General features: G+C 45.2%; 1 protein-coding gene across 5 annotated transcripts in view; it reads right to left on the reverse strand.

The window, feature by feature from the left end:
- Positions 1-14,302, reverse strand: part of UBR2 (ubiquitin protein ligase E3 component n-recognin 2) — a 107,772-nt gene that overhangs the window by 45,698 nt on the left and 47,772 nt on the right. For 3 of the 5 annotated variants that reach the window (XM_075555099.1, XM_075555097.1, XM_075555101.1), the window contains exons 8-15: positions 12,865-12,985; positions 11,147-11,254; positions 10,170-10,258; positions 8,605-8,703; positions 6,565-6,728; positions 6,376-6,475; positions 4,757-4,885; positions 2,459-2,642 (exon numbers count right to left, since the gene is read on the reverse strand). In XM_075555099.1, the coding sequence (XP_075411214.1) occupies positions 2,459-2,642; positions 4,757-4,885; positions 6,376-6,475; positions 6,565-6,728; positions 8,605-8,703; positions 10,170-10,258; positions 11,147-11,254; positions 12,865-12,985 (994 nt within the window). Of the gene's footprint in view, positions 1-2,458; positions 2,643-4,756; positions 4,886-6,375; positions 6,476-6,564; positions 6,729-8,604; positions 8,704-8,770; positions 8,870-10,169; positions 10,259-11,146; positions 11,255-12,864; positions 12,986-14,302 lie in introns of all 5 variants that reach the window. The other 2 variants (XM_075555102.1, XM_075555098.1) reach the window with 1 other exon arrangement.

Here is a 14,302-nt window from a genome sequence, read left to right on the forward strand (position 1 = left end):
AGGACAGTGGGGAGCTATCTTTCTGCACCGGAACCAAGACCCTGGCCCGGAAGCGCCTGGGCAGCAGTGACCCTGACCTTACAGTGAAGTCTCTCAGAACTTCCAGTTCAGAACAAGAGGCTTTGTGGTTCCCACAGCTCAACCTCAATCCACTCGGGTTCTATCCTCCTTGTGTTGCTCCCAGACAGAGAGGGCACTTTACAATCTTGTCAGTCTGCGTTGGTCTAAGAAGACTCGTATGCCTGGCCCCACCCCAGTTCCCACTACCTGCTACTCAAACGCCACTCACCCACAGACCCGGCTCGCTGCTCCTAACCTGCTTAGTCACTTTCTGTTCCATCTAGAAGGTAAGCACTTGGACCAAGGTTTATTAAAAACAAGCAAGCAAACAAACAAACCAAGAAGCCTCACTGCCATTGAGTCAATGCTGACTCAGCGCACTGCCCACTGTGAGTTTCCAAGGCCATGACTGTTTATGGGAGTAGAAGCCCCCAGTCTCTTTCACGAGGAGCTGCTGGTGGTTTTGAACTGCTGACCACAGGGAGTGCAGCCTAGTGCATAACCACCACACCACCAGGGCTTCTTGGTTTAAGGTTCATGGACTCACAGTAACTTTACAGGGACAGAGTAGAATTACCTTATAGGGCTTCCAGCATTTCATCTATTCAGCATTTCTATTTCCACTGATGTCCTTAGCAACACTAACTCATAAATTACCTCTTCAATTTTGCCCTTCCCAGAATGCCATATAATTGTGATCTTACAATACATATTTTTAGACTGGTTTCTTTTGCTCTGTATTATACACTTGAGCTTTATTTACTCGGGTGCTTTGATGACTAATTTACTTTTTAATTATTTAACAATATTTAACTGTATTAGTATTTTAAAATGCTTCTTGTTTTGTATTTTTGTCTTGATTTGTTTGTAATCCATTCTGGTTTGTTGTTTTCCCACTCCATTTTATTAGGAGCTAATCCAGACATATCATTCCATAGTTTAATTCCCTCAAGCAGTTGTACAATTGCTACCACAATCAGTTTAAGGCCGTAAATCTTTACAGACGCACATTGTCACATCTTTGTCTGGTGGGCTGGGTGGTAGGTTTAAACCACTGATTTTCTGGACTGAGGCAGGGAAGGAACTAGTTAGAAATCAGTACATTTTCAGAGAACTGAGTTTTCCTGATGGACAACTATCAGCACAAGATTCCATCCACACAGAGATTTTCAAAAGCAAGAGGGGTTAGTGGCCAAGTTGGCGATGTGCTCCCCTCCTTCTGCCTCTAACCCAGAACTTCTCCACAGACTCACGAGGACAGTCACGTCTGGCAGGGAACTCAGAGCGCTGAGACACCCCCACCACCCCAACCGCGTCTAAACAAGCGACGAGAACTAAGAGAGAAGATACAAGGAAGTTATAGGATAGATTAGGTCTATTTTTAAAGATTTACTATTTCAGTCGAAGAAATTATTTGTTGAACTACTCCCATGTCTAGGAACAACAGCTTAGGTCCCAAAGAGGTCTCAGCAATCTGGAGGCTTTCAACAACCCCCCCAAGACTGCTGCAACGTGAGGCCGGATAAGCAGGACAAAATGACAACGGTCAGAACTCTTAGAAGTCTTCAGGAATGAAAGCAGGGTCATTGCGGATCTTGTATATTTTAAAAGAGCAATAAAGGAACATGATGAACCAAATCTGACCACGGACGCGAAATGGACTTAATTCCTCGAGCTATATCAACTGCCAAAACTCACACAAGGACAAGAGCCCCCCGGAACAGGCCCGAGTCTGCGAAAGAAATCGAATCAACAACCTTCCCGCCAATGTGAGCACATCAGACCCAGATGACGGTAAATTCTACCAAATATTTGAGGAAGAAATGATGCTGATTCTCCATTATTCTCTCACCATCCACACAATGTCATCACAACCCAACGTCAGATATACTGTGCGTACTGAGATAGTGGAAACATCCATCTCTGGAAGCTCTCTCTGTCCCCAAATGAAAGCTGGAACGACAGAGGGGCCAGTGGTACGTGAGCAATGGGATGCGTGGCGAGCATGGGCCTGCTGTGACCAGGAGCCTCACGGAAAACCGTTAGCCGCCGCAAGGGAGACCAATTATTTTAGTAGCTTCACATGATCCGCAAACCAATGCTGCGTGGCGTGGAAATCGGCTCCTTGATTACAAAGCTATCAGCCTCGTGTGGGGCCTGCGCTGGTGTGCTGCTTCTCACTGCCACGGGGTGACGCGGACGCCCGCGGGCCCAGCCCCAGGGTGCTGCGGCGGGGGCTGTAGCTCTCTGCCTGGTGGGTTTGAGCCACGGACAAACTTGAGGCTTCCCAACTGTAAAGCGAATGCATGTGCAACTCTTTCTCTCAAGGAAAAAAAAGCCCACCACATAGTAGGTATCCAGTACACAGTCACCACCAACAACCTGGGAGATGCTTTACCTGCAAGTAAGCGGGATACTGGGAGGTGAATGCTGACTTTTTCCTGGGAAACACAGTATCTGATGGTTTCCACGGAATGCCCACAAATGCTCAGCGTGACGGGCTGCTCGCTGTCGGTGAAACCGCTGTGGCACTGCGCCAGCACCGCCAGGCATCTCTTATACGCTTCAATGAGGACCTTTTCCTACACAACACGACAGGGCTCCGTTAGCTCCTCACATGCTTGGGTTTTTGCAACACTGAATCAGCACTTCAAATGTGAACAAACACAAGCTTCCTTGAGCTCTCTGCTGTCACATCTCAGTATGGGCAAGTCAAACGCCACCTTCCTCCACAACGTGCCCTTTCTTCCGGCAGCCCCCACACCCCAGGGACGGCCACCCCTACCCGGGCTCCGTCTTCCCCTCCCCCCAGCAGCCCACACGCTCTTAGCACCCGGGCCATTTCATTCTCTCAAATCCGACCACTTTCCCCTTAGCTCTCCTGCCGCTAAGACACTCAGGCAGCCGTCTCTGTGACAGTGCTCAACGCCTACTGCTTCTGGTCTTCTCAGCCACTTGCTGCACCAAGTTACTTCAATCAACCACAGGGATACGGCTCAGGGTGCTTCCCTGCTCCGCAGCCTTTGATGCATAGGTTCCAAAGGTATTTGGCCTACTGGGCCCTTTTCAGAAGGAGCAAGTCACTCCGAGCCTCTCTGGTAATAAACGGCTTTTGTATGATAGGCCAGAATCCAGGATAAAGAACAAGGGATCTGCTTTTGCAGCACCCCTGGGTCCTTCTGTGGTGGTGGCACAGAGGGATTTGCATGGGGCTGGTAGAGGGTGGAATCAGTTTTAATGATTTCCCATTTTAATTAGCTTAAGATCGAATTCCTTTCTTTGGCCTTTGAGTCCTGTAAAGAAATGCCCCTGCCAACTTCTCCACTTTCTTCTTTTAAACAAAATCATTTTATTGGGGGCTCGTACAACTCTTATCACAATCCATACATCCACTGTGTCAAGCATATTTGTACATTTGTTGCCCTCATTATTCTCAAAACATTTGCTTTCTACTTGAGCCCTTGGTATCAGCTCATTCCCCCAAATCCCTCCCTTCCTCATAAACCCTTGATAATTTATAAATTATTATCTTGTTCATGTCTTACACCAACCACTGTCTCCCTTCACCCACTTTCCTGTTGTTCGCCTTCCTGGGAGGGGGTTGTATGTCGATCATTGTGATCAGTTCCCCTTTCTCCTCGCACCTTCCCCGACTTCTCCGCTTTCATCGCCTCAAACTCCCACCGGAGTCTCTTCCCTTTTCAGTTTGGGCACCATTTAATCGGCAGTACTGCTGGCCACAAAGAACTTGCAATTTCATGACTGAGAAAGTCATGTGAATTTTGTCTTGAGCCTTTCCAACCAGGTAGTGACCCAAGTCCCAGTGTCTGGGCTTTTTGTCTGCCATTCCTGCGTGTAAGTTAAATCCTGCCTTTGCAAGCAAGCTGGCGTGAAACTCCCGGCTGAATGTTTTCTGGTCTGGCCAGCTCCCGCGTTCCCTCAGGGCTGGCTTGGGAATCCTGGACCAGGGCGTCACAATTGTTCCTAGGGCTACTTCTTTGGAGTCAAGGGCAAAGGTCACCTTATTTAGGATCAAACTAGGTCCTTTCGCCCACAGCTCCTATGTCATGAGCTGCCTCTCCCTCCACACCCCGCCTCCCTGGCTCCCCACCTCTGGTCCCATGAACTCACAATGCGTTCAGGTCTTCATTCAGGGGGGGAAGCTGCTTTAGATGTAATTGAAAATAAGTGGGAGAAGCGCAGGTGGGCATCAGGAGGGTCTGAGCCTGGGGCCTTGGCTCCCACCAGAGCCTTCTCACAGCTTCTAAAAGCACAGGCCATGATGCAACTGCGCCCGAGTGAGGGATATTCCTTACTAGGACCACTTAATTCTTAATTCATGCTTCAGATCTCTCAGAACCCGTACCTCCTCTCTCAGCCTTTTTGGCCAAAGGAAGCCAGGCATAGACAGTGAAATTGTTTTTGTATGCATTAACCTTCAGAAAAAGTGATGGCGGATTACTTCCTTCATCAGTTTTCTAAGGCTTTAGAATTCTGACATTGAAACTTCACTGAATTTATAGGTGGTTTGTTAGCTAAGTGATCACTGCTATTGCCTCCGAAACTTCAACTGCATGTATTTAGGAATCTGCCCCTGTTGCCCGCCCCTCTCAGAAAACAAGACAGCTACCACTGAGTCCATTCTGCCTCGCAGTGAGAACAGCCGCGGAGAGAGCCCCTCACTACAAAAACTCACGTCCAAGGCGCACCAGTCCTGCATCATCGAGATGACATGTGTCAGTTTCATCTGCAGTGTGAAGGCTGCTTCCCACTCAGGCTCCATTTCAATATGCTGTCCTACTTGACGTGTAATTGGATCCATTCCCTGAAAGGAAGTGACAAAGATTCCATGTGGACTACACTGAAACCCAGGACTGTTGAAGAAATACACGTGTCATCAAAACAAAGTACGAGTTTAAACAGGGAGCTTCCGGTAGTCTAAAAACGCATAACGTCTTCAATTAGACGCGTACAGAACATTTCCCAAAATGCAAATGAAAAAATCAAATGAGGTATGGAACAAATTATTTGAGGTAATCTTCTAGATCTCATACAATAAACTTCATGTTAATAATCCCTCAATTTTTTGTTTTATATGTTGTAAAAGAAATGTGATAAGCTTTTAAAACTAAAATTTAATGATTTTATAGAAAAAAATTAAAACTCACTGCCATCAAATAGATCCCAGCTCACAGTGAGCCTACAGGGCAGAGCAGAACTGCCTCCGTGGGATTCCGAGACTGCGGTGCTACACACCAGTGGGCTGCCTCATCTTTCGCTCTCAGTGTGGTTGGTGGCTTTGAACTGTATACAATTCGGATCGCAGCCCAAGGTACAGTCTACTCTGCTACCAAACCAAACCAACCAAACTCACTGTCAGAGAGTCAGTGCTGACTCACAGTGACCTGACCCTGCTCTCTGGGTTTCTAGATTTCTAGACTAGCTGTCTACGGGAGTGGAGAGCCCAGTCTTTCTCCCACAGAACTGCTGGTGGTTTCCAACTGCCGACCATGTGGATCGTAGCCCAGTGCATACCCAGTACACCACCAGGGCTCCTTTAATACATTATTATAATATTAGAAAGATACTTTTATATTTACTCCCTAATTTTGAACTAAAATTTTTCAAACAATGTTCTACAAGTAAAGCAAAATAACAATGGAGAAGTTTTAATACAAAAGAACAGACACAAATTTAAACTCATGAATCATTACCTAATCAAGAAACCAGATTAAAAATAAATACAGATCAACTTTATTCTTTTTCTTAAGGAAGGCAACATACTGCCAAAGGAATCCTCACAGTATGAACTTTGTTAAGCGTTTTCAGTGATATCACCTCTACTTTGAACAGTTACAACGGGTCAGCTATGTCTCAGTCCATCTGGCTGGCAGATTGTTTTCCGTGGGGGCATCTTTTAAAAAGAGAGAACTAAGCAGAAGGGGAAAGTTCTGTGCTGTATTCGAAAAATATCACACCCGAGAGAAGGAAACATGGAAACACTAAAACCCAGAACACAAAAGCATGAGCACAACGTTCTCAAGTCAAGGAACTTGACCGCACTTCCACACGGAGACAGGGAGAACCGACCCGACCTCTGCCTTTGCCCAGGGGAGCGTGCGCACAGTGACCAAAGGACAGGCGGTGCCAGAGCCTTGGCTGGGATCGCTCTACAGCTCTGGAAGCGTCTCTAAGTAAGAGGAGCTTCTTGGTCCAAACCGGAGCCATCCGAATTGCTCTGTTGGAAAGGTGCCCCAGAGGAAGACATAGACAGAAAGGCGTTCGGCTCCGTGAATTTTCCCCACGTGTACACACCTGCATACACCTCAGTAATTCCAAAAAGGCATCAAACCCTTCCAGGAACTTCTGCCTGAGCTCCTCCGACCATTCGGTTGGCTTGCTAATTAACACGTACCTGAGCAAGAGAAGGAGGAGGAGGAGTTACATCAGCACGGGCCCTTTGTGAAGTGCAGTGGTTTTTATCAGGGAGCAAAATGAGCTTACTTGAGATCCAAAATAAGGCTCTGGACTCTCCTAAACTTGAAGGCCTGCAGAGCCGTGTAACGCTCAAACTGAAGCCTGCCTTGGGCGTCGCGGGGTCTCAAATGACCCATGAAGGTGGTCATGATGACAGTCATGAGATTTTCTTCTGTGATGAGCATCCGAGCCTACAATGAAGGACGCGAGAGTCTACAACAACACAGACAGCCGACGGGAACGCCAAAACGACGCCACCAGCATTGCTTAGTGCTGTGTTCCGACCAACGGCCTACTCTCTTAAGTGTGTTGTCACCCTGTGTCTACATGCCAGGTACTGAGTCCAAAGGCACAGGTATGAAGCAACAATTACATCACGGAGAACAAAATGCCAGAATGTTAGACGATGCACCGTGATTCAGAGACAACTCAGGTGGGGTTCTGAGACAGGGGCAGGTTTTCCCTAACTGGGCCATTCAGACATCTCCAAGGACGAGGATCTCACAGATTCTCGGGAATGCAGCGCAAAACTCACACTGTCCCTTCATCTTCTTAGTTGAGGTTTCATTTTAAATCTTCATTTCTATGTATAGACATACACATTTATCTATTTTCAAATATATTTAATTGGTGCAAAAATACAAAGCCTTCCAACTCTGGAAGCCCGTTCACAGCTCCTTGCACTTCTTCCGCACAGTGTGTGTGCACACAGACTTTCTCTCCTTATGATCTCGCCCTTTCTCTGGCACGTCACATCGTGAGTGCAGAAAAACCTCTACTCTCTCTGCATGCCGATTTCCCCCGAACACTTGGCCTTTGGACCTAACTATGGCGATCAGAGAGGAGAGTTAGCTACTGCATATACACATGCAGAGCAAGTTTAATAGAGATATATGTAGGGTCTACATATTATCTACCCGTTCCCTGCGAAAGGACAGCGTATCCTACTGCTTTACACTTTGTGCTTTTTCACTAGATATTTCTGAGAGTTATTAGTTCATATAAATCTCTCTCATTCTTTTAATTGCCACTACTGCTGAGACAAAGATGCCACAGCAAGTACGCAATACCCATTGCCTACACTGGCCCTACATTCACAGACCAGTTTCCTACAAGTAGAGTCACAGGGTAAAAATTTTGATGGCTACAACTGCACTGTCTCTGCAAACAGGCTTATTAATCGATATCCCCACTGACAGCGGGTGACCTGGCACTGCCCACTCCCACCTTCGCCCCATCTTTAGGGACCTCCCGATGTTCTTCCCAACTCTAGCAACACTGGCTCCCTCCTTCCAAGGGGCCACGTGCACGCTCCTGTCCTGCACCCGTCAGCCAGGCACAGCACCCACCCTCCCACTTCCTGCAGGGCTCGCGGCTCCACCACCTGCTTTGGAGTGGCCTTCCCGACCACTCCCTACTCTTTATACTCTGGACCACCGCTCAACACTCGACTTGCAGTAAATGTTATGCATTTGTTTAAGTATTAAGTTCCAGGGGCTAGTCTACGTTTTGTTTACCATTGTATCTTATTCCCAGTGCTTCCAAACAGGGGGTGGCTGGTAAACCATTCAATAAAATATTTGGAATACATGAAGGACATGGTACTGCCTGAAAATCAATGCAACATTTTGTGCAGTACCATTAGAAACAACTAGAAACAAAATATTAGGGAAAAAAGACACAAAGATGGCTATTTGCAGACAACTTAAAATTCTCAGTTAATCACTATAAAATGTTAAAACCAGAAAATAATAAAGAAAACTAGTTAGACGGAAGATAGATATGTAGCTTCTCCACATCTCGGCCGTAGCTGACAGCCGTGGTGTTGATTCTAACGTGTTTTTAATAATAACTTTAATGACCAGGTTGTTCACAGTGACCCCCCCCCCGGCCCCCATTATTTAGATATTCACAGGTATGTTGCGGTATGGCTCAGGGTGTCTGACTTCTGCTTGCTCATTAGGCACAATATTCTATGCAGAAACGCACAGATCCGAGAGCTCTAGTTTTTCTAAGGCTTTACTTCCCTAAACACAAAACGTTTTTTCTTCGGCATTCAGTACTTACGAGAGAAGGAACCGTGAATATCTGTACCGAGAGGTCTGCGACTGAAAACTCTCTGTCGTGGTCATCTGTCACATAATCACTCTGCAAACGCTCATAGTTCTATTAAGAAGGCAAAAAAAGGCAAGGCGTGCCAGCTGAGTCAGAGAGAGGGGGCAGCACTACTCACCAGCGTGGGCGCGGTGAAGAGCTGGACAGACAGCGCGGTCACCGACACCGCTCGCTCGTGGTCATCTTCCATAAACCCTCTCTGCAACTGCTGGTACTTCTAAACAACAAGGGGAGATTCACCTCTAACCCACAGCGATCAGGTGCGAAAGGTTAAGTCGGTAAGGTGACAGTGCTATGAGGAGCAGCCGGCGGAAAGGATGCCTGCGAGCTAAGGCCTGTGTACATATTGGCTGTGGTGCACACTGATGGCGCACGGTGGCAGTTACCCAGCCCAAACGGGTAGGGCTAGCAGCTCTCAAACACCTGACATGTCAACGCACGCTGGAAGGCTAGCCCACAGCGGTGTTTCGAGGTCTTTGATGGACCAGCCTCTCACTCGCATTACTTCGGCTGCATATCGGAATCACCTGGAAGGCTCTGTTCCACGGGCGGTTAGGCACCAGTGGCTCAATCGGCTTAGGTAAATTTGCAAAGGGAAAACAAATGGCTTTTAACATGTTTCCCTGTTTAATTCAGACAAATACAAAATATGCTATTAGTTGAACATACTTCAATCATAGTAGGAACAGAGTTCAAGATTCTTAGATCACAATCTGCATGTCATCTTTTCCTTACGTAAATAGGATCAGTGCCAGGATCTCATAATGGTTGTATTCTGAACTAAACAAAGACAGACTGTATCAGTGGTTCTCAACCTGTGGGTTGTGACCCCTTTGGGGGCTGAGCCACCCTTTCACAGGGGTCACCTGGTTCATAACAGCAGCAAAATTACAGCTAGGAAGTAGCAATGAAAATCGTGTTGTGGTTGGGGGTCACCACCACATGGGGAACTGTATTAAAGGGTCACGACACGAGGAAGGTTGAGAACCATTTGACCTACATAGATGAACAGTCTTATCACGAGAGGTAATGAGCAAAAGTAGTCTTACTTAGCTAACATTTTATTCTATTAATTAAAGATAATAGGCCATTTCTATGTAGGACAATGAATTGAATGTCAGTGAAACTGTTGAAAACAGATAAATGAATTTTAGAAAAAAGGTTGTTTCTAAAGTTTTGTAGAATTTAAGATCAAGATACATTACTATTACTTGCTAATTTTAGGAAGCCTGGCTATAAATCAATCTTCTAAATATGTACAGCTAAGATTTTGGTTAAAGTCCCCATGGGATAACTTCTGCGCAAGCTCCTCGGTGGCTCCAGCAGAGTGTCAACACTTTATTTCATTGGGCTCTGCCTCGATCCCTCATCCCCTGCCAGCACTCTGGCTTCCCCACCCCTCACTGTCTTTTATGCTGCTCAGCAGCTCTGGGCTTGCTGGTCTCACCAGCTGTATGGATATAGCTACTCTCCGTGTTACCCATTTGTTTTATCTTCCAAACTGATAAAATGCTTACTTTTGCAAATCGAATGGCAAACAGCTTCTTGTATTTCAGATCCATAAGGAGACTGCTCATGAACAACTGATGGTACACGCTCCTCGCACCTGTTGAGAAAAAGATGTGGCTCTCTTATGATTTTTGAGTGTAAGCAGGTAAGCGATGAGATGATTTGCCAGGAAGGAGATGAGAAGCAATAGGTTGACGTATTGTGGAACAGAAGGCCGGTGATCTGCTCTGTATACCCTCATCCAATTCACAGTAAAAAGTGAAAAAAAAAAAAATTAACATGTAAAGATGAGGACATACCAAATAAACCAAGAATGACATGTTCCAAGTTTTTAATGGATTCTGCATTTTCAAGTTTCAAATGGAACACTTCACGTCTGTCTTTGTCCCTATCCTTTTGGAGGAACAAGGCTTGTTTCTCATTCATATATCAAGGTCAGAGTCCTCTAAGTGGCCACGTCACTGTTCCCCACGACATAGGGGCCCAGGTTCTTTGTAAGGGGCGCCACCACTTCCTTCTTCTCAGACAAGTTGAAGGGACGGGTCCTCGACCGTCACCTTAAAAGAACATTGTGGCAGAAATCACCTAACGGTCAATTAGCCCTCTTACAGTGCTCCACTCGGTGCATTAGCCATGCTGTTGCACTTTTGCGGCTCCCCACTTTCAAACACAGAGACGCCGTCCCCGTTAAGTACTCACGTCCCAGTTCAGCTCCCAGTCCCTAAAATAAGTGTCTAACAAAATATTCTAGGTATAAAAATCACCAAATACATTCTCATTTAGTCACATTTCTTGGTTTGAAAGTTTATTTAATTTCAGAGATCCCTCCAAAGCTGTTCCCCACTCAAAGATTGACATGCATACACCAATATCTAAACATACAACTAGATCTCCTTCCAAATGAGGAGAGGGAACGGGGTCTTTCGCATCACAATGGCCTGAACAGCCCCGTCTAGACCTTGAGAGCCAGCATGAGATCATTTACCTTTCCACAACTGGGAGTCATTGAGCATCAGTCTGTCTACAAGAGAACAGTTTTCACCATCGGGCCCTTCTTGCAAACCAACCTGGCATAAAATCCGGCGAAGGCCATCTTCAAACAGAAAGAAAAGCAGTCATGAAAACAGCAACTTCAAATATTTAAAATAAAGTGGCATTTTACTAAGCCTGTTCAAGTGGATCTGCAGAATCCCATTACGACGGGTTAAATGTACTCTAGAAAAGTAAATACGTTACTATTAATTGTCACTATTAATTATCAGTTACTCCAGAGTGTCAATACCTCTTCTCAGTGAAAGAATTTAAAGAAAGAGGAACCGCTGAAACGTGCAATCCCATCCCTCAAACACTTACGCTGAATGAATACGGCTGACACTGCTGCACCCCCTGCATGACACAGGGAGATGTCATAGAAACCGTGCTAACCCACAACCCCAACATTACATTATTGACCACTGCAACTTAACTAATGAAGAATAAGAGCATTCTGCATGACACTCATAAGCAGAAATTCACTGGACACCTACTACTTCCCATAGGCCAGGAACACGAGCTCTTGCTGGCTCTGCAGATGTGAAGATAAGCATTGAAATAACTGAAAACTTAAAAACTCTTTGGCTTATGTTTTATAATCTAAGTGGTTTTTAAAAAGTCGTCTTCAAGCATACAAAAATAATCAGGGGAAAAGCAAAAAGCAGCAATTTAATTAGTAAGGTCCTCAAAGAAGATAAAGAGGACATCTTACACAAATACAAAAGAAACACTAATTCTTTCAACCACTGGTGATCAACAGCCCAGAGAGAAGGTCCACCAGAACCCGCTTCCCTGATGTCATTCGTTAGTGCGGTGGGGCACAGCTGAAGTTGGCATGCCGGTGGGCTCATGCTAAACATAAAACTTTGCATAACTGAGTTGAGAAAACTATCTGGAAAAGACACTTCAAAGTCCAGCAAATCTGTTCTTCCGCATTTTCACACTGCCGTCATCCATCTTTGCACTTGTGAGCTCACTGTGGCCGTGCTCTGTCAGAGACATGCACAGCCAGTGTCAAAATGCCGATTTATCCGTGTCACTGCTCTTGCCACAGAGCAACGGGAGAGAGAGCCGAGAGCCACTCCCATTTTCCCCTCTCAAAGTTATAAACCCAATTTGTACTTTTGGCCTTGGACATAAGTTCAAAATTTTGTTGCCATTACACGAAGGAAAACTAATTAGGGTATTGTGGGGGGAAAAAAATAAAAACCACAGAAGATCAGGTAAGCTGTAGGAGCCAAAATAATCTTACCACCATTCGCTCTTTATTCTTTAAATTGCTAACCAGGAACCACTTAGATTTTATTTCCAGTAGCACTTTACAGTTTAGTTGATGGCGGACTAGTTCCATAAGATATTCCATTAAAAAGCAAACAAGCAAAAAGCTTTTTTGGGGGGTAGGGGAGGGGGAGAGGGCAGTGATGGGTTTTTCAAACACTAACTGAGCTTTATGCTGCATCAGTTCATTACAGTCTATTACTGGTCCTAACTCCAAGCTTCCTGCAGCTATCTGACCACAGCGTTTTCTGTGCCTGAGGATACTCCATGCTGGATCTTAAAATGTAAAGTTACGGTAAAAAAATATTTCACTTGATTGTCTTTTCTAAAACTCTTACAAGAGTGCATGAGTTCAATTTCAACTGTTAACGACATCACCTTTTATAAACCTACCTGAATAGCCAATAATACTCCCCAGCCAGGACAAAAGTTTCAAACCAAAATTCTGATGTGCAACAATAGATGAATGCATAACTTGAACTTTGAGAGGCTTTGTCTGTCGACTGGTATTTCTCTTAAAAAGAAAGGACAGGATGAAAAGATTACTTAAAATGTCTCCTTTTTTGGCAGAAAAGGCTCACACTGCTACTTAACGAATCCGCACAATCACCAACACCGGGCAGTTTCTCACATATGCCTGGAAAGAAAAACACCACGTAGCCTGCTTCACTTGTTTCGGACCTTAATTTTCTAGAAGACTGTAATGATTCCTTAGACTTCTGAAAATAACCTAAATAGCTTACGAGCAATCTACATTTTGGTCCTCTCCTTGAAAGTCTGCTCTACCAATTTCAGAGTTTTAAAAACGGAATTTCTTTTAGCCCCTTAGTGCTGCTCTAAGTGTATTTAAGTAATGAACCTCATGGTATAGATGCATGCTACCAACTCTACGTGACCTTTAACATGACCTTTCCCTTTCGGCCCGGCCTCCCTCCAGTCCCCTGCTCCACTCCACCTCCATAACCCATGCTAACTCAGGGTGCACCTTCTCCACATACATACAGTTCACATGTACACATGCATAAAGATTTTATTGGCTTGATGGGGAAGGAGGGAATCCTCTACATACTTGGGTGCATCATGCTTTTCTCAACATAGACATGCCCCAACCAGCCTGTACAGCTTTTAATTCTTAGTGTGGATTTGTGTAAACGTCCTCTAGCGAAAGTCATTCATAAATGTGTCCGTCTGGGTTGACTAGAGAAACAAATGCATAGACACTCATGTGTATAAAAAGAGTTTTATATAAGAGAGCAATTGAATATTGAGAAAACATCCCAGCCCAGTCCAGATCAAGTCCATAAGCCCGATATTAGCCCATAGGTTCCAATACCAATCTATAACTTCGTGCAATGATGCCGAATGCAGGAAGATCACAGGCCAGTAAGTGAAAAAAGTCTTGTGGATCCAGTGGCAGTGGAAGCATCTCAGCACTGGCAGGGGTCTCCATGTGGCTCCAGCTCAGGACACTAGCGCAGCTCCATGTGTCTTGTCAACTACAACATCTCCCAGGGAGTGAGTCTGTGTCCCTCCTGAAGCGAGTTACTACATGTATTTGAGTATAAGCCCACCCGAGTATCAGCCGAGGCACCTAATTTTACCACAAAAACTGCATTAAAAATGTGCTGAAAAACTCGGCTTATACACAAGTATATACAGTATTTATCTCTTAGTACCTTCAAATCAGGTCATCAAGCTACAAGCTGATTGACAGGCTAAACTCCACCCCTTCACTCAATCCTCTCAAATTGACACCAGATGATGTAACTACCACAGTACTTCCAATATTCTGGAACTATAAAAAATCAGTACTGAACATCTTTGTACATAT

The sequence above is a fragment of the Tenrec ecaudatus genome, chromosome 7, assembly GCF_050624435.1.
Source record: "Tenrec ecaudatus isolate mTenEca1 chromosome 7, mTenEca1.hap1, whole genome shotgun sequence".
Classification (NCBI taxonomy): domain Eukaryota; kingdom Metazoa; phylum Chordata; class Mammalia; order Afrosoricida; family Tenrecidae; genus Tenrec; species Tenrec ecaudatus.